This window comes from Ursus americanus, chromosome 3, assembly GCF_024610735.1.
Source record: "Ursus americanus isolate L20-20 chromosome 3, mUrsAme1.1.p, whole genome shotgun sequence".
NCBI lineage: Eukaryota > Metazoa > Chordata > Mammalia > Carnivora > Ursidae > Ursus > Ursus americanus.
In genome coordinates, this window is record NC_142129.1 from 71,189,476 (window position 1) to 71,215,585 (window position 26,110).

The 26,110-nt window shown below is 38.5% G+C and overlaps 1 protein-coding gene and 1 long non-coding RNA gene across 5 annotated transcripts in view; one reads left to right on the top strand and one right to left on the bottom strand.

The window, feature by feature from the left end:
- Positions 1 to 4,032: 4,032 nt before the first annotated feature.
- On the bottom strand, positions 4,033 to 25,091 carry STEAP2 (STEAP2 metalloreductase). Of its 2 annotated transcripts, none has more exons than XM_045793314.2 (5): positions 24,865 to 25,091; positions 17,282 to 17,806; positions 13,933 to 14,460; positions 11,186 to 11,350; positions 4,033 to 9,264 (listed from the first exon to the last, which is right to left on the bottom strand). In XM_045793314.2, the coding sequence occupies exons 1-5, from the start codon at positions 24,889 to 24,891 to the stop codon at positions 8,977 to 8,979; spliced, it is 1,533 nt and encodes a 510-aa protein (XP_045649270.2). In that variant the 5' UTR covers positions 24,892 to 25,091; the 3' UTR covers positions 4,033 to 8,976. The 2 variants fall into 2 exon arrangements, with proteins under 2 accessions (XP_045649270.2, XP_045649269.2); XM_045793313.2 differs by having other exon boundaries at positions 24,721 to 25,091.
- Positions 12,983 to 26,110, top strand: part of LOC123789316 (uncharacterized) — a 345,463-nt gene continuing 332,335 nt past the window's right edge. For 2 of the 3 annotated variants that reach the window (XR_015724027.1, XR_015724026.1), the window contains exons 1-3: positions 12,984 to 13,267; positions 14,622 to 14,785; positions 21,519 to 24,497. This is a non-coding gene — a long non-coding RNA (uncharacterized LOC123789316). Of the gene's footprint in view, positions 13,268 to 14,621; positions 14,786 to 21,518; positions 24,498 to 26,110 lie in introns of all 3 variants that reach the window. The other variant, XR_015724028.1, reaches the window with a different exon arrangement.

Consider the following 26,110-nt stretch of genomic DNA (forward strand, 5'->3'; position numbering starts at 1 on the left):
GGAGGACCTCTTATTCAGATTTGCACGCCAGATCCTCAGCATAGTATCTGAAGTAGTGTTTCTCAAAATTTAGCATGCATCAGATTCATCTGGAAAGCTAGTTAAAACCGACTCCTGAGCCCCACTTCCAGACTCAGCTTCAGTTAAGTCAAGGGTTCGCATGTGTAACAAGTTACTAGGTGATGTTATGCTCCTGGTCTGGCAAACAGTACTCAATAAATGTTCATTAAAGATTTTGATTATAAATTAGTTTTAAAATTTGATTTAAAGCCAAACTAAAGCATTTCATAAGTTACCCACAGTAAGGTAAACACTAAGTGCTTGCTACTCAAAATGGGGTCCTCGAACTACTTACATAGGCATTACCTAGGTGCTTGCTAGGAATTCAGAAGTTCTGGCCCCAGGAGGGACCCAGTGAATCAGAATCTCCATTTTAACCAGATTGTTAGGTGATTAGTATGCACATTAAAATTGAGAAACACTGGTCTAGTGTATATGTGCATGTATTTTCATTAGTATTATTTTGGAGCAATTTTAACACTCTCCATATAACTGGCTTTCACAGAGTATTCCATCTGTGTATTTTCCACATCCTTTGTTTTCTTGTTGATAATATTGGGTGCATTTGTTTTTCTTTTGGTTAAGTGCACCAATTAAGCTTTTCAAAAGCTTTAAGTTGGGACACCTGGGTGGCTCAGTCGGTTCAGTGACTCTTGGTTTCAGCTCAGGTCATGATCTCATGGTTGTGGGATTGAGCCCCACTTTGGACTTTGTGCTACCGTGGAGTCAGCTTCAAATTCTCTCTCCCTCTCCCTCACTCTCCCTCTCTCAAATAAGCAAATAAAATCTTAAAAAAAAAGACTTCAGTGTTTAAATTAGGTAGTGGATTTAAGTTTAATTATTATTCATTGAACCTTCTTTAATATAGATTTATGAAGGCTGTACGTTAAGAACACAGACGTTTTCCTGACACCAAAACACAAAAGGATGTAAAGGTAAAATGACTAACTATTGAGGTGGTAAATTATTTCAGCAAAAAGATAATAGTAAAGAAACCTATGAGAAATAAATTAGAGAAGAGAAATGCTTCACTCTGATAACAATTTTGCAGACTTTAAGATTTCTGTTAAGTTACAAATTGCAATTTCTTAAAAGCAGCTGTAGACTGAAGATTAACTAGATGTTTTAATGATATGTTGACCTATGTACATTTTTTACTTTTTATTTTATTTAAATTCAGTTTGCCAACATATAGTACATTAGTTCCAGATTTTTTACTTTTAAAATAAAGTATATTTTTAACATAAATAAATGTAATATTAAGAAATAACATTGTCCTTCTGATATTTCTTCTGATACTTGTTTGCACACTGCCTACTTAGCAATGTTTAGTAAAATTATAATTATTCATTAGTACAACTTAAGAATGTTTCTATTAAATATTTTAGATTACATATGAATTTGGTAGTCTCTAAACTAATGCCAGATGTTCCAAATGTTCAAGCAAATGTTATTCCTTTGTGAGTCAGAGTAATCTATTTTAAACAGAATTTTTATAGCACATAAGAAAATGTAATTAGAGTATAGTCTTAGTAGGTTAGCTTTAGGGGAATTATGTAACAGAAAGAAAACATATAAAGCTGGAATTTCATCTACTTTAGTGTTTTAAAAAATCTTTCAGGTTGATATTTATAGAAACAAAGCCTAAGAGAGAAACAGAAGTAATTACTTCTTTCCAACAGAGTCATTAGTTCAAATTTGGGAGCAAGAAGTACATGGAACAAAGTACAAAGAACAGCCACCTCTGAAGTCAACCATTCTAATAAAAAATGTACTAATAATCCAATATGCAAGTGATTTTAAAATAGGAATGTGGAGGAGCTATTCGTGCTTAATGGAGAAACTAAATCAATGGTATTATGTAAATGAAATGAATTTATGGAGCACTTCTTATCTGATCAAAGCTTCAGTCCCATGACATAGGAATATTCCATGAAATGAAAATGCTCTCAAACTTTTAAAACTAAAAACTATTGTATTTACATAGAGGGGGGTTATAGGTAGTCCCCCTCCGGGATAGAACTTGCTGTGGAGCAGGATTAATCGACAAGTTTATTCCAATGACATAATTATTCAAGGTCTATAACTGCCTTGACTTGCTCTGATTCCATGAGCTCCAAATTAATTTGCTAGGGCTGCCAAAATAAATCCCACGGACTAGGTGGCTTACACAACAGAAATTTATTTCCTCACAATCCAGAGGCTAGAAGTCCATGATTAAGGTGTCAAGATTGGTTTCATTCTTGAGGCCTCTGTCCTTGGCTTGTTGATGGCCATTTTCTCCTTTTGTCAGAACATGTTCTTCCCTCTGTGTCTTTGTCTCCTTTTCTTCTAAGGACACCAGTCATCCTTGGATTAGGGCCCACCCATATGACCTCATTTTAACTTAATTACCTCTTTAAAGGCCCTATGAATTAGTATGAATTTTAGGGAGCTATAATTCAGTCCATAACAGATCCCAACATACTTTGGGTTATAATATAAGTTCTTATAAAGAACAAATTAAAGATCAGAATGTGTTCAGTTAAGGCAATACTGGTATTCTTACCTATAGGACATTGATTATTTCTCACAGTAGTGATAAGTGACTATTCTGATTTAACGATCACTGTACATTTGATCAACAGGAATCTGCCCTTGGGAGATGTATCCATTCTGAACTCTCAACTGATCTGAATTTTGAGCCTGCAGTGCCTGACTTGGTCAAAATCATCATTTATGTCATGTTTCATTTTTTATTTGAAGAATCCACTACCAAAGTTAATTTGCCAGCCTGGTTCCCTAGAGCCTACCATAAACAAACAACAAACATTTACTTGCTGCCACTTTATCGGGTGGCACTCACTCTGGGAAGCAGGTTAGGACAAGACAGAAGTTGAGGCAGGCAAATATAGGTGTTACCGAGCTGGCCATAGCTTTGGAATAAATGCAGTTTAATTAACTGCTCAGTCTTTTATGATACTTTCATGGAGGCCTTAAGAGTTATTTCACTAAGGAACAACTTCTCTTGGGGAGAGGAAGGGAGAATTTACCCACCAGCTCCCTCTTGTGCTACGTGTCTTTGGTCAAAGATCACCCTCAGGTTGGGTTGCCAGATTTAGCAAAAACAAACAAAAAAAGTCCCATGCACTATTTGTGAGAGAATTACATAAAAAATTACTGTTTGTCTGCATTTCAAATTAACTGCGTGTCCTGTATTTTACCTGGCAACCCTGCTCTCAGGACATTAACACCCATGCATTTCCTGGCAGCTGCAGGGAAAGCCAGAGCTTCCCCGGATCCTGTGCACAGACACGAATGTCAGTTTCTCCTCACAACAGCAGTGTGGCGGCGGTGGTGATGGTGGTCAGGAGGCAAGGCAAGAGGTAGAGACAATGATGGGAAGGGGTGTGAGCAGGAGGATGCAGGCACAGCTGGATGAATATAGGGTGATAAATAACATAATTTTCTCTAAAGATGAGTCAACATTCATTATCTCGTTAGTATCTGTAGAACCATACTGCTTTAGACACTGAGAATATACTAGTGAATAAGATACAGTTTTTGCTATCAAGGAGCTTATAAAATAAAGCTTGACTATTATGTTGAGCCCTGGTTTAAAGATACTTAATGAAAGCTAGTAAAATGAAATAAATTTTTTAAAGACTTTAGTTTTAAGTAATCTCTGCACCCAACGTGGGGCTCAAGCTCACCATCCCGAGATCAAGAATTGCATGCTCCACGTACTAAGCCAGCCAGGTGCCCCTGAAATAATTTTTAAAATACCGCCTCATTAGATGGATATTTTCCTAAATGACTACCTTGGCAAAAACAAGCAAACAAAATCTCCAAAACCCCAAAACTATTACATGTATTGCTTTCTAAATCCTTCTACAAAGAAATAGATGGCCTCCATCAAATATTGGAATTATTATTCAGTAAGAAAGAAAAATCCATTTGTGTATAACATTTCAAAAAAGAAGTCAAAACACATTAAATAATACTTTTTATTTAGATGTTCATAAGGCATATATCTATGAGAATGATATAAAAACATGGCATGTAATTTGATAGTGATATTTTGGAGATTACAGAGTTTCAGCAAATACCTATTACACAGTTATAAAGAAGACGGTATTTTCTAAGCAGTTACAAAATATCTAATGAAAGATCAAGGGAAGAAAATGAGTATAATTAATTAACAATGGAAAATCAATTCTAATGTGAATTGCACATTATCCTTTAAAAACTTTTAAAGGTAAGATTTACTGCAATCTAGTTCATTCAAACAGTGTTAAACAATATCACGACAAAGAACTGAAGGCCAGAATGGGTTCATTTTGACTTCATATAAAGAAACCCAAATATACAATGGGTCCAATATGGGAAAAGGGAGTTGAATAGTGAAGGAGTCAAGATCTTTTTAGTTTCTAACTGGCATTCCTTATGGTGTGGCCTTGGTCCTCTTGGACATTTGCCAGGCCTCCTGTTGTATCTACAATTCCGGCAGCAAGAGGGAGGAGCTGCTTTTCTTTGAAGAGACTTCTAGGTCACCTATACATCCCCCTACATCTCACTGGCCAACACTCAGTCCCATTGGGACACCGAGCTGCAAGGGCAGTGGAGTAATGTCATGGGCAGCAGCTTTTAACGAAGTAGGGTAACCAGACAGTGGGAGACAACTTCCAGTTCCTGTGCAGGCTGGATATGTGCAAAGCTATGAAAGATCTTCAAGGAAAATCTTAAGAGGATATACTTCCTTGAAGGTGGCAATTTGAAAATCATACAAAAGCACCTGTTTTGGTAATTTAATTTATCCTATCCAGACACTGGGAGAATCCTGTATGGATAGCCTGCCCTAATTTTGGATGACAGCATGATGGAAAGCCAATGATTTGGAAAACTTAAAAAAAAAATAAAATCTCAGGATGAATGTGTGTTAGGCTGAACTAAATATTGTTTGATATTACATGGACAGAATCTCTGAATATTAGCACTTGATAACTTTCTTGCATTAAAAAAAAATGGAAGAACCCATTCATTCCTGTAAAATTCACTGTTCAAAGGTAAGAACAGATTGTGTTCCCACTAAAATCAGTACAGGTTTATTTAGAGCAATTACATATACTGAAAATTTACCAGAATTTGTTTTACCGACTTATGAACAGTTGAGGGTAGAGCATCTCATTTTCATGACAACACATCACAAGTAGAAATCTGAACACTGGACTGAGGCATGTTATACTATGTGTAGCACGGTCAGGAATTCACAAAACAATTTCAACACCAAATTTTAGGCTGTTTGAATACTTATTTCAAAACAGAGATTCTATAGAGTGACACAAGTTCAATGTTTATAGTATTCCTAAAGAAATAGTTATGAGTTACAGTTATGGGTATTTTATTTAAAATATCACATAAGAAACCTTACATTTCACAAATAAACCTCTATTTGGGGGCAAAACTCTTTGTATAGAATTTATTATGAAATAGTTTAATGGCAAAAGGCAATTAAAAAGAATTAAAACTTTATCATATTATATAAGAGATAAACAATACAAAAATTGGATATGATATATTGAAGCCCTTTTACACAAATGATTTTCAGAATTTGTAAGTATGAATATATCTTAAATTACTACTATCAAATTAATTTTGAAAGTAAAATTCCTTAAGTCAATGTTAGGCTAATTTATAAGAAATTAATCAGGTAGTTTAATACTGGAGCTTACTAGCCAATTCTGTATGTAGCACAAAATAATTATCTCCAATAAATACCTATAAATATAATTTCTTCATACTTTAAAATATTTTAAAATTTAAATAAAAATCTCTACATGTAGACAATCTGGGCTAAATTTCCATATAGGCTTTGAAAAATATATGTCAGCATGAATATAATCTTATTTAAACATGATTTTAAATATTCTTAATAGAGGAGATATATGAAATCTGCACACAAAAGCTAAATAGCATGATTCAGCCCATGATTATTTTCCTCTTAGGAAAAAATTACTTAGTATTTTTTGCATAGGATTAAGACTGGGTATATTTTCTACATCCTTATAATTTTCTCTGGGGCACTTCTCAAAATACACATTTAGGAAGCAAACCCTACTACTTGAAATTTCCCACCACTTTCTCACACCTAGCAAGAGCAGAATTCAGTCCTACTTCTGAGGCCAGAGTAATGACAAAAAAAAAAGTGATTATGAGAAATAATGACTAAGAAAAATAATCTGGTAGAAATTGGTAAAATAAAGCAATTAAAAGTCAATTAAATAAATAAAAATCAATATTTCTGTATTTTTAGAAAGACTTTGAAACATTTAGAATTAAAATGAATATATTACATTTATTCTAAAACTTCAAAATTATTTCATCTTTGTAGTACTAAAAAGGAGATATTATCATTTGAAACAAAAGTTACATCTTATATACATTTTTGTAAATTTTGGGGTTTTTCTTCACATTTTCAAAGGCCCCATTTATCTGTAGTAGTGATAATGTTATTTTTATTATTGGCTATTTAATATACACATGCAACAATATAATTCAATAGTCATCTAACTTTTAAGAATATTTCATTGTATTTTCACATTAAATGGTGAAAGCATGGTCTTGGGAGAGTGAAACTTGAGGAACAAATATTGAAAATATGCTGTGAATTTCAGTAGTGCGCTACAACAGTTTATGGGTGTTTCCCTTTAAAAGTTATCACCCAACTGAATTCCTACTAAGAACTAGCAAGTAAGTGATTATCAAGAGGGAAAGAACAGAAATAAAATAAAGAAAATGGAGAGCTCAACTAAGAAGTACAAAATACTTAAATTTACGAAGAAGAGAACACCAGAGAATCATGAATGATTTACCAAATTGACAGGGTGCAGCAGTAGGGAAAGAGCCAATTGTGGGAAAGGTAGCTTCCATTAAATAAAAGTCCTTCTAGGGATGCCTGGGTGACTCAGTTGGTTAAGCGTCCGACCCTTGATTTTGGCTCAGGTCATGATCAGGGTCTTGAGATCAAGCCCCACATTGGGCCCCTGGGTGTGCAGCCTGCTTAAGATTCTCTCCCTCTCCCTCTGCCCCCCAAACCAAAACTCTATTTTGGCAGCTGCATTCAGTAGTACCTCAGTGGGTAAGTTTAGAAATGTTATAATTTCAGGATGTATAATTACATAATGCATATACTTGTATCTTATCTGCAACTTTCTAGTTTAATAAGGAAAGAACAAATGGGAAAAAAAATGTCAGGCATTCTAATCAAGGTTTGAACAAAATGCAATTTTAATGTGGAATGTCAGCACTGAAAAATTTTATGAATAATTTGTATGATTATATGTCTCTAGAGTAGATTTATAATTAACCACTTTTCTTAATATCCTTCATGCTTGCAAACTGCTCCCTAATGAATGGCTGAACAGGCAGGAGGACTTCTCAGGAAGAGGAAAAGAGATGACCAACTCTACAGGGATTTTTAAGGATTGTGTAGGACCTCAGCCATTCATTAAAACTGCCACGGTCCTGTCTCTGCTGGAGTCCCTCACTATACAGGGAATCGTATGGATGGCCATGGGTCTCCAGGGTCATGTCCCAGGCAAGATCCTCTTGCAAGGTAAGGAACTGCAGATTATCCCACAAGCAATCATCAATTTATGACTGTAATATTTTCATAAATTTTTGATACCCACAACACACTGTAAAGAATATCAATGCCTTTACTGACAAAAGAGGAAGCATCTTGATTGGCATCATGGTGGTAACGCATGGGGACAGAGCAGGGCCATCAGCCTGAAGGTTAAAACCGGAGCCTCTGAAATCGGGCTGCCTAGGCTTGAATGCTGGCTCTGCTCTTACTAACTGCATGACCTTGGGCAAATTACTTTTCTATCCTTCTGTTTTCTCATACGTAAAATGAGGATAATAACTACTTCTGTCACGGGGCTGTAAATATTAACGCGGGATAATACAAGTAAAGTGCTTAGAGTAGTGCCTGGCATGTTACTATCCCTCAGTGAGTGTCAGTAAAATCTTATAGCAGAGAGAGTGGGGACTGGCCAACATGCAACACTGTAGATCAGCTGACAACAACTACTGGTGGGTAAACCTCACACCTTCCCTCTAACTGGAAATAGCTGTAAGATTCTCAGGCTTGGTACCACATTAGAAAAATCACTTTCGGAAGCCAAATAGTATGGTCTTCTCCCTCACCAACATAATAGCATGCAAATGAAACTGCTCTGTAACAAGATAAGAAATAAAACCTTTCATGAGGTACATATTATCAGTATGCATTTCATGTCTCCATTGTTTTTCAAATATAATTTCAGAATCAGTTTGGTTTTTTTTCAATTTGTGTTTGTTCACAGATCACACTGGTTCATACAATTAATTACATTCTTCAAAATCGATCTTATGAGAAAAATATAGGAATGTTATCATTTACCCTTACCTAAATGCTAATGTAATGTGACCTTTCTTAAAGTTAATGTATGATTATACATTTCTATTTCTTGAGCTGAATAACAAAACCTTAGGTAAGCTTCAGAAAAAAATATATATCCATTAAATTATATTAAAACTTAAAATTCTGCTGGTTTGCAAGTTGTTGGGTTTTTTTAACATTATGTTGTATCTATATTAATAACCAGAAATATCTTTGCCTGATTATGGACTACAGTTTGTTAAAAATAACAGGAGTGTTATGGTTGTGCAAAACAAAATAGACAAGTTGACAACAAAAATTCATATTGCCAAAATATGACATCTGTGAAAATTAATTTCAAGAAAATCCTACCACTAATTTGGTTGAGATCTTACTGGACAGATTTCAGCCCACATCAATTTGACAGTGCACTTGCAAATGAACATAAAGGAAGTCATAAAAACAATGGCATGAGTGGAACTCTATATGACATCAATGAGCACCATTTATCATCACATTACTGTAACCCTCTCTGGTGAGAGATGAGGAACTGCTCCTCCAATACCTTCTTCTAGAAATTGGCTCTTTTCCCAGCCTTTTTTAATTCTCTTTAGCTTTCGGCTTATACATGGAAGGAGTAAAATGACCTTACCCAGAATTACAATTGAGGGCAAAACAAGAGCAAGAACGAAGTTTGGTGGGGTGTAAAACCTGTAGTATTCTTCTTCAAAAGCTCGTTTCCATCCATAAATTAAAACATGGAAAGTACTTATGAGCAGAGCGACATATCCAAGTGTAGACTTGGGTAGAGGAGGAAGAAAGAGAAACAGAGAATAAGGAACAAATTATTCAAACTGATAAATTAACCCGTCCAGCTTCATCATATTTATAGTGTGCTAAAAGTATTTTATCTTAAATTATTGAGCTTCTACTGAATTAAACAATTTTAATATTTTCATATACATTTATTTATGTGTTTGCACATCTTATTTTATACAAGTAAAGCCATATTGCGTATAGTTTAATACTCTGATTATTTTATGTATCAAGAACCTTATCCCTCATGTCATTAAATATAAAAACATGGCTCAAATTCTATATAATATTCTAATGAATGGATGTTTTCTAATTTGCTTAATCAGTCCTTTTTTGTTGATCATTTACTCTGTTTCCAACTTTTCTCCACGACAAGCCCTTTTCTATATTTTGGTTTATTTCCTTAGAACTTATTTCTAATAGGGGGGTTACTGGTCAAAACATCTGGGTTTTCCTTAAGGGTACTGATGAAAACTGCAAAAGTTCTTATCCACATTTCCACCAGTTGTGCGCATTAAAAATTTTATATACATACATATATAATAAAATTAAGTGCTGAAGAGCATTCTCATGGGTATACACTCCCCCCACACCCTGCCCCACATAAATATACTAGCTGAAGGTAAATATGAAGAATCTTACTGTATTAGTATGTAATATGAATAGCATTTCAAACGTGTGGTTTTATTGACCACATTACGTGAAATTATTAAGAGTACTTCCATTAAGTGGTTCCTAAGGGAAAATCTAAAAGGTCAGCGTTCTGGGCTCCCTAAATTACAACGTTTGATTGCTTACTTTGAGAAATGGTCTCTGTAACATTATATCAGTATAATGATGTAATGTCTAACTTCACTGAGAAAGGACTGACTCTGTAGCCCGAAGTTGTTCTGTTTTGCAGTTACTCATTTCAATTTAATGATCACTTGCACCCATCTAACACCTTTTATCAGAGGGGCCCTCTATCTCTTTTTAGGTGTGATTAAACTGACAGTCGGAAAAGTATTTATGTTTTCTTTCCTTCAAGAAGGAAAAATGAATTTAGACAAGGAGATGCCCTTAACTTGAATGAGCTCCTTAGATGACTTGAAAAAAAAAAAAAAAAAAGCTCAAGCAAATAGGCAAACACAAAACAAAACAGAATTGAGTGTACCACCAAATGACAGTCACCCACAAATTGTGCTATGAACTATTTGGATATGACCAATACTGACTTTGTGATAATATTGGTGGGGTCTAAGTTTGAGTTACATATTTTAAAAATATGTATATTTATTAAATAACTCTTACTGGAGAAGGTGAATGTTTATTAAAGAACACAGTGCTGTTTTGAAACTGTTTTGTATATACTCATAGACACATACATACAACTAATACACGAAATTACATATACGAACAAGATTCATAAGGCTAGTTGCTTGTCATAATTCATCAGCCCAGTCACCTAATTTGCCACTGTTTCTGTTTACACACACACTTCTTTTACAATATTCAGACTGATCTTCCCACTTGAATTCAAATTAATGAGATTTTTCTAGATGGATCAAAGTGACTCAAAATATAAAGTAATTCTTTACTCAATTGGTCAAGTAACAAATTGACTTTTGGCACTGAACTTGATCTAAGCTTACCCATTGCCACTTTCATTTTTTTTCTTTTTAAAATAAACTTTATCCGTAACTAGTAGTCAGTGCTATCAAAGTCTTCTAGTAGAATCCTGTACTGGTCTTTTGCTTACTAAACCAGAATGATCCTAGGCTGTAGTTCCAGCAATTTTTGTTTCCTGAGCTGGATACATAAATGCAGCCCCAAAGGCACTCTTTTATAAGAAGCATATTTAAAATTAAACTGTACTTAACACTTGAATTCTATGCCGCCCAATCTCTCACCAAAAAACCCACGTACCTGAATAAAACTGAATTCCCTCCAGTTTAAAGCATTGCTCACTGACGGGATAGAGGTGACTGCCAGGAGGGACAGTAAGCCAAGGCTCATTATGCCAAAGGAGATATACATTTCAATTCTCCAAACTTCTTCCTCGTTCCAAGAGTTTTCAATATTTGCATGAACCTAACAAGAGCAAATGTGAATTTCCTTTATTTGGCAGAATATTCACAGATTCAGCCCAGTTCACTCTTGGCATAAGATTACATCATATATGGACATATTTAAGCTGTATTTTTTCAATTTAACAGACTGTGATGGAGAACCTATTACCGGATGGTATTGTGCCAGGTGTGGAGAAAAGAAAAGGGAGAGTTAAATAAAAGGAGGACTAAGAGTGTCTTCCTTGCATAAGTGTGAGGGGGTGGGTAAATCTGCCACCTACACGGTCATATATCACAGTTACAGGGAGTCTAGAGTCCCACGACCAGGAATGCCAAGTGGTCGGTTGCAAGGTGACATAAAAAAAAAAAAAAAAAGAAGTACTGGCATTTAAACGTTGTTTTGAGGTACTTTTCTAAGTTGGTTTAAACTTGGTTGAATATTTTGGGTACATCCTGGTTTTACATCAACTTAGAATCCAGGAAGAGAATTTCTAAATTGTGTGTGTATCTTCTTCTCTTACTTGAAGAATATTTGTGTGTAATTTATCTCTTTTTTTTACTTTCTTTTCCTCAGGAAGCTGAGAATTCCCTATAAAGTCCTACTGAACGCAAATATTTATTCTCTTGAATTGCCTCATTGATACACTTTTCCAACTGTCCAATTGCCTCATTCCTATATAGTACATTTCCAAATGTCTTTTCCTTACGTTGATAATACATATATAATCAAGTCAGACTTGATTAACTCTGAAGTGTGGTATTCTGCATAGGAACTACTTTTAGAATTATTTACATGTAAACAATATAATTAGAGTATAAATCAAAGGTTGGACTCCTTGGGCTAAAGCTTTGATTTAAATAAGTATCCATTCATGGATAACAGATTCTAACTTAACACAGTTTAACTCTGTTCAGTTCCAGTTAACCAAACAAACTTGAAATTAAAAAAAAAAAAAAAAAGCTAGTTCTGAGCATTGGGTCTCCGGAACAATCATACCAACATCCTGAAAAAAGCCACAGAGCTCGTCTGTGGAAAAAGCCTCCTTTTACTTTGATATCTATACAGCAATACAGAACCACCACATACCTCGGTAGACCCAGAGCTTACAACCTGCAACTACCTGGCCTCCCAGTTCATTCATTCATCCCACAAATACACTTTGCGAGTGTCTTGCTACGCGCCAGCCACAGTTTGAGGCATTAGGCATCTATCAGTGGACAAAGCGGACAAAGGTCCCTCCTCTCTTGCATTCTGATGAGAGGAGGCAGACAACAGTATATACAATAAACAAGGAAAACAAAGTGTGTGAGGTGGTGGTAAATGCTATTGAAAAGAGTGGAAGGGGCGCCTGGGTGGCACAGCGGTTAAGCGTCTGCCTTCAGCTCAGGGCATGATCCCGGTGTTATGGGATCGAGTCCCACATCAGGTTCCTCTGCTGTGAGCCTGCTTCTTCCTCTCCCACTCCCCCTGCTTGTGTTCCCTCTCTCGCTGGCTGTCTCTATCTATGTCGAATAAATAAATAAAATCTTTAAAAAAAAAAAAAAAAGAAAGAAAAGAGTGGAAGTAGAGCAGAGTAGGAGGGACTGGGGGGATGGGGGAGGGGAGGGGTTGAGGCGGAAGCAGGCGGCAGAATTTAAAATGGCGTCTAGGCTCGGGCTTCCGTGAGGAGGTGAAATTTGTGCAAACAACTTTACGACCAGTGAGGGAGCTGGTGACGCAGATATCAAAGCCTTAGTATTCAGTTAAGAGAAGAGGTGTTTTTAGAGAGACAATGGCTTAAAGAACATCCATTTGCTAATTTTTCCACATTATTTTAGGTTGAAACTGTTAAAACAGGCGTAAGTGCCCAGCGCTACATACTTGGATCATGATGCCTTGGTTCCTTATGAAATGCAAAAGCTCCCATTTGTTTTGGTGCAGTGTCCTCGGCTGTCACAGGTAAATGCTACATCAAACGGCATCAGTGAAGCCCCTTGTATTACATTTGCTGAATGGGAATTACTGAGGAAAATCATACTCGGCTCCATCATCACGCTCCTTGCATGAAGCTTTCTGTGAGATTTCCTTGCAGAGCTAAGTGCTATAAAGGTTCGCGTGAGGAACTAAAGCTTCACCTGAGTATTTTTCCTCCTCTTTTTGATAACAAAAGCCATGTAAATGTGTGTCTCCTGATCTTGGCTTCCTATTCTGTTTTGTATTTTCAGTGGTTCTAATTTTATTGCATATGTTTACTGAGAGTTGCCTTATCATTTCATAGAACGCAGCCAAATTAAACATTGAAATAACTGTTTAATGCTAAAAGCATTCATTACATTCATAATATTAAAAAAGAGAGAATGAAAAAGCCCACTAACCCTTTATTTCTGTTCTTATTCTTCAGAGAAAGGTATAGTAGCAGCTTTTATCCTAAATGATTGTGAATCGGCCACATAATTCTTATACAGAAACACTGTATAAAGAACAATTCTTTCACCTCCCTAAATATGCCAAAATTTCTATTACAAGGTTTGTAAAATTTGACACTATTTTAAATCTCACATTTTACGGATTATACTGATAAGATATTTTACTGGTATCCGATGAATAACAAGCATGTTCCATACCTGCTGATAAGCCATGTTGAGAAACAAGTATCTCTCTGACCTTCTCATTGGTAAGCAGAGGCTGTAGGCAACATGGACCGAAGCGAAGAAAAAACTTAGTAATCCAAGCTGTTTTCTGCACTGTAACCAGGTCTCCAACCATGGCGGAAATTTCCTATACTTGGTGCCGTAATAAAGCTGATAAGCAGCTGCCAGGAGACCTGCTAGGTATACCAGGGACAGCAAAGTAATGGCAACTATGGGCAAGGTTTTATTCACAATCTCAATAGGAATCTTGTAAAAATCACTCTGCTGGTTTCTAGCATATGGATGTATCACATCTCTGACAAAGGAATAAAGAAAGAAAAAGGTGGCTAGGCTTATGGCAACCACCACTGGCCCTCTCCAGAGAGTAAAGAGTCGCAGGGGTAAATTTTCAATCTCCCTGGCTGATGATAACGATCCCAAATCAACAGGAATGAAATTCAGCTGACGGGCAAGTTCAATAACCTGTTGTCGAGCTTGAATATTGTTGCTGCATATATAGACCTGTGGCAAAAACAAAAGATTCATCATTACTATTGTTAATAAAAACGGTGACGTTCGCACGCTCCAATTCACCTATGGAGCATCACTTGTGATGCCCTTGAGTGATGCGAAAAGTTAAGGAGACAAAGCATTTATTAACATATTAATCTATTTATTAATAGGTTAAAACAGTGTCATAGAACCAACAAAGTCCTTGCTACTTGTGATGACATCAAAATAAAATGCAGAAAAAACCTGCTGGAACCTGGGATCGGGAAGTCCTCAGGGGAAGGAACGAGGAGGAAAGAAAAGTTTCTAGAACATGTGGTTCAGCAGCAGTGGCAAGGTAAGTTCTAGGTGGAGTTTGGGTTGCTGGCCATCCACTGACCACTCAGGTTCTCACTCCCACAGGGCTCAGGGTGCGGTTGGCTTCCGGGGCTTCTGAGGACACTATCTAGTTCTAGGACCACAGTGATTCTGTCTAGTAGAGGGATTACAAGCACTGTCCTTTATAGACACTCAGCAAGAGAGAAGATGCGCATGGACTCTGGATGTTGAATTTGCAATTAAAAATCTCTAACTTATGTCACAATGCTATAATATTTATAAAATTTATTTTTGGCTTAGAAACTGATTCACCAAGTTATCTCTGAAAAACCATGAATAATCTCAAGTTATTATTATATTACTTCATCGGTCAGAATATGAAATTCTTTAATCTGTAAATAAGGATACTATACCTGTGTGGAGGAAAAATGGTATTATAAGGCTTAGTTAACTTAAATGGTAAAGCAACTGCTATTATCTAAGGTGTTCCGTCTATATAATGAAGTGATGGGTGGACATTCAAACTCCCCAGACTTCTTAGATACATTACTGTAGTTGAGAATTCAACAAATATTTGTTGAGCACAAATTCATTGCTGAAGTGAGCCATTATTACTTATGGGCAAGTCATCTCACTCAGGCCTAGAAAAATATTGCCATAAAGTTGCTGGGTAATGTTTGGGGAAAACAAATTCCTAAATATATCCCTCAAGATGTTTATATAAGGTCTCTGGAACAGACCACACTGAACTATTTGCATGCTAAAATCTGCATTATGCTGACAATGTAGAGCTCTCTGGATTACTAATCGTACCTAACATTAGCCAGATGAATAACAAAGTCTGTATTATTACACACATGTTCATGAACTTCTAAAGTGGAGTGGGGAAGAATACCTATATTCCAAAGAAATAAAGAAAAGCATTCTAAATGAATTTATTACAGCTGTGACAATGCTGACCTTTTTTAAATTTCTTATAAAAAAAACCCTGTAATAAAATTTAACTTTAAATATAACCCATAAACTATAATATTTAAATTTAAGTAAATTTAAAATTCATTTAATTTATAAACCTAAATGTATAAATCAAACATTCATAACAAAGGAGGAAGGACTATGGAATACAAATGAAACTATTTCTGTAGCTCACTTTGAGTTCAATTCCATATTTTTTGTAGTTCGTATTTTTTGTAGTTGTTAAAGAATTAAAATTACCACAGTTATGGGCCAAGGATTAAATTTAGGTTTATCCCTAGTTTGTTTGGTGTGTATCCATTTCTAAACTTTGATGGATATCCAAAAGAAAAAAGGATTTAGAAATAGCGTCTGGGAAAGCTGGGAAGTATATAATCTCTTACTAGTCTTCCAAATTAAAGACTTGAAAGTGAATGGTTATCACGACCTAATATGCCATGTACAGTGAGTGATACAATATGTGACTTCATTTTCTAAGGCTTTTAATCTAAGGCATAACCTGCCTTTATGAACAAAAATAATGAAAGTATTTTATCATCATGCTTACCTATAATGCATAACTACACCTTTAAAAGATTCTTAAGGTGCACTATTTTATGTGTTTACTTATAAAAAGCTCTCCTTCCATAAAGACATTGAGGGAGCTCCCCATCTGCTTTATTCTCAAGTTGAACTACATAGAACCCATACACTAAAAAAGAACCTAAGAAATCCAATCTGCCTCCCCAAACAGATTAAAATCTACACTTTAAATAAAATGAACTGCACTATTTTAAATCCTACGAATAATTTTCATAAAATAAAAAGGCACTTCTACAGCATGCTTCTTGAGGATCATACTAACTAGTGTTTCATACACAAATGGAATACTGTTATCAAACAGCTGCCAGAAAAGAGAAGGGAGGGGGGTGAGAGGGAGGGAAGAGGTGAGCTGGGGAGATAGAGGTAGAAAAAAGACATGTTTGTTATTGTTTCTATTTTTGAGGAAGCCAGGAAAGAGTCAATGCAATGTGTCTCATTATTTGTCAGCCAACTTTGCCCTTTCCTGAATTAGCTGGTTATGACTGGAAAGTCCAAGTAATTTTCTCAGCATTCCACATTATTTTATAGGGGTAGAAATGTACCCTTACAAGGTCAGGACATGAATTTTCAGGTGCGCATACACAGTTTTCAAAATGATAATCATTGGAGTGTCAGAATTTGGCTTTTAAATGTATGACATTTGTTTCACTACTTAAGTACAAAATACCAGATAAATACCAGTAAGATTGGGGATTAAGAAGTACAAACTTCCAGTTATAAAATAAGTAAGTCACGGAGATGAAAAGTATGGCATAGGGAACATAGTCAATAGTATTGTAATAATGTTGTGTGGTGACAGATGGTGACTGCACTTCTCGTGGTGAGCACTGAGTGATGCACAGAACTGTCGAACCACGATCTTACATACCTGAAACCAGTATAACACTGTATGTCAACTATCCTTCAATATTTAAAAAGAAGAAATTAAAATTTTAAAAAATTGAAAAAAAACACATACCTGCCGGCTGGCATCCTTAGGTCCTAACTGAAGTGCCCAAGCCGAGACAACATTAAAGCCTTTGACAATCAGGGAATCCGGGAATAATGAAGCCAAATATTCAGCATTGGATTCTGGGTATTGGTTTATCCTCATGTTATTGCTCACATCAATCAGGATTTTACCCACAAGCAGATGTCTCAGGTCCCAAAGGGAGGTGTAATGTTCTCTATGTATAGCAACAAATATTATATTTGTTTTTGTGAGAGCATCTTCATGATGAGTGACATCTACCACATGAGGGAAAAATTCGGAAGCAAACTTGGGATTTCTACTTCCTATAACCACATGATAGCCACATCTAATAAGTCGAATCGTCAGCGACTTGGCAAAATCCCCACTTCCAATTACACCCACAGTGACCTTCCTTGCATCTTTGATACCATTTATGCCATTCGGCAAAAAAGTTTCGCTAAGGTTCTTAGGGCTTCCCATCATAGAGATTGATTCCATGATACGGGCTCTTTCAAGATCACCAGAGATATCCTAGGGGAGAGAAAATAAAATCTTCATCAGTTACCTATTACCAAGCATTCATCCTCTTCCAGACATTCTAATAATACCCCTCATGTCTAGAGGTAAAATATTTTGGCAAGCTATAAAAACGAGAACCCAGCAAGACACGATCTGTAAGCTAAAGAAGGATGTCAAAGTAGAAAAATGAACTGTCACAAAGTTGATATGCTAAAGTGGGGCTTCTAAATTTTTAATGTACACATGAATCACCCGAGAATCTTGTTAAAATGCAGATTCTGATTCAGTCGGTCTGGACTGAGGCCCGAGAGTCTCCCTTTCCAACAAGGTGATGCCAGTGCTGCTGGTCTCCTGACCTCTCTTTTAGCAGCAAGGCACAAAAGGCAAGAGACTGAAGTTTTCACCTCGAATTTTTTTAAAAACGCAGCTCTACCAAGTCTGATTACCCAGTTTTGCAGCAGATCAGAGGCGGCTGATCAGAAATGCCACTAGACATGAAGGGGACTGTGCTGACATGTGAGGGTATATGTGACAACAGAAGACAGAGAAGCCACACACAAAAAAAAACTATTTAAAACTGGCTAGAGTCATTTGGGGTGGAGTCTAAAATTATCCTAAATACCTCAACAGCTAATGAGTGACTTTATTATTAAAGGAGCGTAAGATAAATTGGTTAATAAAAAATGAAACCCCCCAGCATTTAAATAATATTTTAAGAAAAACAGTCTTCAAAGTATAACAAGGATTAAATACCACTGACTTCTATCATTCACTCTATATTCTATAATTTATTAAGACAGTTTTCCAATGAAAATGGGGTTAGTAATGTTTCTATGATCTTAAATTACACAATACTTATGAAATATTTTTCTTCCCCTTTTATTTCTTGGCTTCATAGAATATGATGTAGTTATTTTCCCTGAAAAATTCTGTCAAATTCTCTTTTACTTAAGTGACTAACATCTGAAATGTTGATATTTGTAATAACTTGCTCAGGAAGACACATCAGATGGCCATGAATCAGTGTCACTGTTGGATCTGAACAAAAAATACTCTTCCATTCCATCCCCATTGCACAATTCCTTTTATGCTTACAGCAGATGTGGATCACCACAGAGGATTTAATGGATTTTACAGGAACAGGTAGAATGCTTCAAAAAACATGTTTTGGGGGTTTTTACTAAAAGAAATGTAAAATTTAGACTAGAGACAGAAAAACTCAACTTTTTTTTTTTTAATATTCTGTAGCACTGCCTTCTAGACACCTCTGTTTTCTTTTCTTTTTTTTTTTTTAAATGATTTTTTATTATATTATGTTAGTCACCATACAGTACATCCCCGGTTTCCGATGTAAGGCTCGATGATTCATTAGTTGTGTATAACACCCAGTGCACCATGCAATACGTGCCCTCCTTACTACCCATCACCGGTCTATCCCATTCCCCCACCCCCCTCCCCTCTGAAGTCCTTAGTTTGTTTCTCATAGTCCATAGTCTCTCATGTTTCATTCCCCCTTCTGATTACCCCCCCTTTCTTTATCCCTTTCTTCCCCTACCGATCATCCTAGTTCTTATGTTCCATAGATGAGAGAAATCATATGATAGTTGTCTTTCTCTGCTTGACTTATTTCACTTAGCATTATCTCCTCCAGTGCTGTCCATGTTGTAGCAAATGTTGAGAACTCGTTCTTTCTGATAGCTGAGTAATATTCCATTGTATATATGGACCACAACTTCTTAATCCAGTCATCTGTTGAAGGGCATCTCGGCTCCTTCCACGATTTAGCTATTGTGGACATTGCTGCTATGAACATTGGGGTGCATATGGCCCTTCTCTTCACTACGTCTGTATCTTTGGGGTAAATACCCAGTAGTGCAATGGCTGGATCATAGGGTAGCTCAATTTTTAACTTTTTAAGGGACCTCCACACTGTTTTCCAGAGTGGCTGTACCAACTTGCATTCCCACCAACAATGTAGGAGGGATCCCCTTTCTCCACATGCTCTCCAACAATTGTTGTTTCTTGCCTTGTCTATTTTTGCCATTCTAACTGGCGTAAGGTGGTATCTCAGTGTGGTTTTGATTTGAATTTCCTTGATGGCTAATGATTTTGAACATAGAAAAACTCAACTTTTTACCCTACAAATGGATCACAATGACTCCAAAAAACCTGTAAGTTCATCTTTAGAAAAAAAATAATATTACCTAATATTCATATAGCATATTCTATGTGCCAGCAGATAGTGCTTTTTGTGTTAATGGACTGAACCCCACGACAGCTCTGTGAGATAGATGCTATTATTGTCATGCCCATTTAGAAGATGAGGAAACTGAGACATGCAGAAGATGATTAATTACTTTGTCCAAGGTGATGAGTGTGAAAGTCAGGGAATCAGGATTAGAACCCAGGCAGTCCAGCTAAGACATGTGTCACTTTGGTGCAGGTATGGAATTTAAGAAAGGGCTTTTTCTTTGGTGGGGGGACAAGCTGGAACAGTGATGGTTGTGCTCAGATTAGTATATTCTTCTCTGGCCATGGTTCACTCCTCAGCATTTACCCAGTGATCTGAATGTCTAACTCAGATGCTAGGAAAGGAGAAAACGCACTATTTTTTAATCTATTACATGTTTCATTTCACACTTTTCAAGATAGACAGGGTGGTAATTATCTTCTTCCCATGCACTCAGAAGGCCAGGCAGAGGTCAGAGGCACCAGAGTAATACAAAACATCAACATCCTCTTGGAGATATCATGGGCTATCTTGGGAATCAAGAGTAGTTAAAGGAACTAGAAGTCATCAAATCAATGCTCATTTCATTCAACAATCCAAGGTGAACTGGCCAACTTACCCCTAATCATATATGTTGCCTAAGGGGGAAAAGAGTTATTAGACTAACACACAGGAACCCAAGTGTCCTACCTATATCCCAGGCCCGAGTTCTTCTGGGTAGAGATTGTGGCATCTCTCAAATAGAAGAATTGCCCCACTGGCTTTCAAACACACAGCAAGAGCACAAGGTGTGCTGACCCTGCATGGTGCTCTGGGAGTCACCAGGGATCCCACCACGTGAGTGAGTGGAGAGACAGAATTGTAATCCCAGAGTTGTTTCTGCCCACAGGGGAGAATGGCCTGCTAAGGCAGCGGTTCTCAGCTCCAGCTGCATGCTGAAATGACCCGAGGAGCTTTAAAACACACTGATACCTAGTCACCTCCACCCAGATTTTTGTTTAATTGGTCTGGAGTCCAGCTTGGGCATCAGAATTTTTTTTTTTTTTTTTTTTTTAGATCATCAGGCGTTTTAATGCAGCTGTGTTTGAAAACAATTCTACTAAAAGGTTCAGGATTCAAGCCAATATGTAGTTTGGTATTTGGAAATAACAAATGTGGCTTTTTGATCATCAATTATGCTCATTTTTGCCTTGTTGTTTGTACTAATGAAAAATAACACTAGCTAGAGAGTAACAGTTGCCTGGAATGCAGGGAGCTGAGGAATAAGCATGCTGCCCCTCCCCCTCTCTTCCTCTGGCAGGAGCAGTATCAGAAGGACCACTCACTATTTTGCAATTTCCCTCTATCCACTTTCTGGAAAGGTCAGTACCACTCCTTAAAATGTGTCATCCCCACTGCACAGCATACTCTGTTCCTGTTGTTTCATAACATTCAGAATGGTCATAACATCACAGAATGGTCCAGTGATGGTATCTTTTCTTTCTGTCGGACAAGGGACTCCAGCTCTCCAGGCGTCAGAGGCTCTGCTGACTGGAGTGGATGGGTGTTTCCAAGTGGACTGACTTGCTCTAGAATACTGCCTACCAAACTTTCACGTGAATATGATCACCTGAGATCTTGTTAAAATGCACACTCTGATTCTCTACGTCTGGCGTGAAGCTCAAGATTCTGTTTCTCCCAAGCTCCCAGATGATGCCCCTGGTCCCAGTTGTTCATGGGCCACACTTCAACGAGTAAGCCCCTAGAGTCTCTCTGCCTTTTCATCTGATGCTAGTCCCAGGTAACATAGATGAAAGAACTGAGAAGACTATGACATTTACAAAAAGTTCTGTGTATGTGGTATTTAGGAGGAAGGACAGTGCGAGGCTTCTGAAACCTCCTTGTTTTCTGAGTCTGTTTCCTTTGTTACATGGCAGACAGGTTGTACTTGACTCCCTCAGTCCAATACTAAAATCCTTTTGTTTCCAAATCTTAAAGCTATATAATAATAGTAATATCACTTTATATTTAACACTGTGACACTTCAACATTATAAGCTTGATTTAAAAGTGTGATTTAAGTAGCACATGGGTTCCTTCAAATTTCCAAGGTCACAGTTTTCTCGAATGGCCATTTGACCTACTGTTCGCATTTAATACTTCAAGTATATCATCAGGGTCAAAGAATTGGATTATACTCAGCTGCGCAGCCTCCTAAGATTTTTGTTTAGAAGGGTTTCCTTAACATTCCTCTGGCTGAATGGCAGCTGTTATGTTATATAAATAGAACCTAATTTGTTTCACATATAAACATCTAGGGCATTAATTTTTAGATGATAGTAACTCTGAAAGGGGCTGTCCTCTAAGGTCTGGATGACATCCACAACCTGATGATTTACATGGGTTATCAAGAAAATGTAATCCCCCAGGGCCACAAGATGGGGTAGGTGTATTTTTGACTTTGCAAGGCCACATCTGAACCTTTCTTCTCCTCTCCCGCAAACACTCAGTTCTTTTGAGGCTCATGGCACCTCAGAAAACCTCCCTGTAAGCACCGTTGTCATCTACTGACTTCTAGCTTAGCCTTTATCACTAGTGACTTTGACATACATAGTCTTACATACATAGTCTTCCTCTCTGTGCCAACGGTTGTCATCCTTCTCCAGGATGTCTTCTTCAAATGGATAAGGCATTCAACCTCATGGCCTCTTGTTTCCAAAAGTCATTCATCAAATCAATGAATCTCTGCCTCCACCCTGCTCATTCAGTTTCTGACATCTCCAAACACTATCTCTAAGCCTTCTGGTAATCTTAGTCAAATAGTTGCAGTGATAATTCAAGTCAGCAGAAGAAAGCTGATGCATCGACCCACTATTTTCTCACTCTCCATCGACCTCCTCCTGGTTTCTCTTTACCCACCCTAGATTCCATAGCATATAGTTATGGTCACTTGCTTTAAAAGATCAACTCTTGTTAAGGACTAAATGCTTGTGTTCCCCCCACCCACCGCCTTGAATTCTTATATTGAAATCCTAACTCTCAATGGTAAGGTATTCGAAGGTGTGGACTTTGGAAGGCGATTAGGTCATGAGGGTAGAACCCTCTTGAATGAAATTAGTGCCGGTATAAAATAGACCTCAGAGAGCTCTTTCTCTCTTTCTGCCAAGTGAGGACAGCAAGATGATATAGTCTATGAACCAGGAAGTGGGTCCCCCCAGACACTGAATCTGCCCTGTAAATAAGAATGCAGTAAGTATTCTTTGTTGTTGAATGTATCAAAAAAAAAAAAAATGTGAGGACCAAAAGAGAAGTAATAGGTCTATAGGTAAGGTCCCTCTCTTTGCTGATCAAGACATGGCAGCCCAAAGTGAGTGATAGGTCAGTGTCATGGTTACTGGCTGAGCACAGAATAAACGCCTCTCCTGATGTCCTGATTGTGTCCTTTTTTGAAACTGCAGTCCTAGTCTTTCCAACTTCTGAGGCACCCTCTTTCTCACCTTTCTTACTCATTTACGATCCTTTCTTTAAAAATGTATTTGCCTTCATCTGTGCTTTTTCAATATTAAAATATAATTATGCTCATTCACTACAAGTATATTTCCCATGTCATCAGAAAGACAAAAGGTGACTTGAATACAGCTTTTCATTTCTTTTTTGTACAATTAGCTCAATTTATCATTGTTTATATTGTCTCAACTCCCCCCCCTCCCAAATAGACTGACTAGCTAAGTGAGAGAAACTGCAAACCATTTCTAAATAGCCTGCAAAATATCTAGGATGGGTATCGTTCTTCTGTAAATAGCTTTAAGGTTTGGAAACAACAGAGGGAGAGATGCAAGGTAAAAAAAAAAAATACAGACTCACTGAAAGAAAAAAATAAACGGAGGAGATCAACACAACCAAGATATAATAAAGGTGGAAAGACTATGTGGGGGGGTGGGCTCAGGCAGGGCGGCACGGAGGAGGTGGTTTGGTGAGGCTTTTAAGGGTTCCCAGGAGAGGGGCCGTTCCTAGGACTCGATCTCAATCTTGAGGGTGAGGGAAGGGGCAGGAGTTCAAATTCTGCTTCTCCCGGTTTCACCCACAGTGATGAGTGATAATTAACCATGGCCCGGAATAAGTTTTTCCATCTAAAAAATGAACTGCCTAAGGAGTAGAAACTGACACCAATCCTTCTTCAAGGGGTGGGGAAGATAATAAACGGAAATCTCTGGACAAAATTTTATCTCTTTGCTCTATTTTAAGAGCAAGATTTTTAGGGCATAATTTTCAACAAGTTTTGGCTGAGGCTGAACACAGGGCTCGAAGATAATTTAGGACACTCGAAGAGGAAGCCAATTACCTCCTAACACATAATGGCCTAAACACACCAGGGTCGCATAATTGGCTAATAAACAGAACGACTACTAGAAATACTTCTTCGCAAAGCAGCGCTGCATGATATTCTGTGAGAAGCGCTGTATGAACCCAGAGTGGCAGCTAGCCGAAGACGAAGGTAAGCTGCCCGTCCTTTTCCTGTGGGGCACATCCTACCTGGGACGTTGTCTCTCCTGGCCTCTTTTTTCCTGGGCCCAGCCTCGCGACTTTCTGGGGAGCTCGTGGAAGGCCAAGGGGAGCAGAAGACGCAAACGGTGGGACAGACACCCTTCCCCACCCTTCCCACTCCCCACCCTTCCCACTCCCCACCTCTCCCATTCCCCACCTCTCCCACTCCCCACCTCCAGGTGCCAGGAGATCAGGACGGACGCCCGCAGAGGGCGCGGAATCCCGGGAGCACCGATGCAGCGCGTGGCGACGACTGCATCTTGCCCCTCACCTCCGCCGCCGCCACCTGGTCTCGCGCTCCTACCCGATCCGCTCACCTCTGCGCCCCCCACGCCGGGCTGCATAGAGCCCGGCGGCTCTCCAGGCGCGGCGCCGACTCCCCAGGGGCCCGCCCTGGCACCAGGGCCTAGGGACCGCGCCTCCGACCAGCTGCAGCAGGGTGGCTGCCGCGGCGGTCGCGCTCCGGCTGCTTCCCCGCCTCCCCAAGCTGGATCGCGTATTGCCGGAGAGGAGGAGGAGGAGGAGGGAGGCGCGCGGAGGCCGTTTTCGCAGTGACGCGCCGCTAGGGGCTGCGCGCGGGGAGGGAGCCGAGCGCGGAGCTGGCCCGGGAACGCAGACTGGGGGGCCGGCCGGGCGGAGGTGGGGACCCGTGCGGCGCCGGGAGCTCGAGGGGTCCAGGGAGGGCGCGGAGAGACTGGGGAGGACCGGGAGCGCCGACCCGGGCAAGCAGTGCTGCGCGGAGCCCGGCTGCTTCGCTCCAGCTTTAAGTAACCCCCAGACTGGCAGCTGCGGGGTATCCGCGGCTTGCCTGCGCCCCCCACCCGCCCTCAGTCTCCGCAAGGCTCCCCCATGATTCCTTTTCAAGCAGATCTAGAAAAATGAAGCCCACTTCTCTACTCCACTGCTTTTGTGCTGCGTGGTCGCCTTTTCGCTCTACACTTTGCTTTTCATTACGCCGTGCACCACCCCCTTCCCGTTCCCTCTTCCATACTCTCAGTTCCTGACAAGTCTCCAAGAAACTGCGCTTTTTTTCCTCTATGTGTTCTTTCCCTCACCTCTACCCACCCAAACCATCTTTTGTCTGGATTGTGTCCTTGTAATAAAATGTTCAGAAATGCCCTTTTATGAGCCATATTTTAAAACTCCCTCAGACAGAAGGATCCTCACAGCCTGCGGACTGCAGATTAGTCTGTTGACTTTGACCTTCACTGTAGCCGGTGCCAAGCTAGCTCTGGAGTTGGGGAACAGAGGGTTAGACCAGGAGTCAGGAGAACTGTGTTCCTGGGAAAGCCACTTAACTCTCAGGGCCGCAATGGCCTTGAATGCCCAGGGGATCTCTGAGCTGTAAGGGCTCTGGCTTTGGGATTCTGTAAATTTTCTCCCTGCAGATTACCAAGCAGTCATGACTCCTTTCTCTTTTGCAACAGATCTTCAATCTCACAATGAAAATCAATTCAGGAAAATTCTCAAATTTGGGTAAAATTTTTTATATGTTAGTAAATTCTCATTTCAGCAAATTAAGTTTAAAAATTATCTCTCCCGGGTGGTTTATTAACCAGGAAA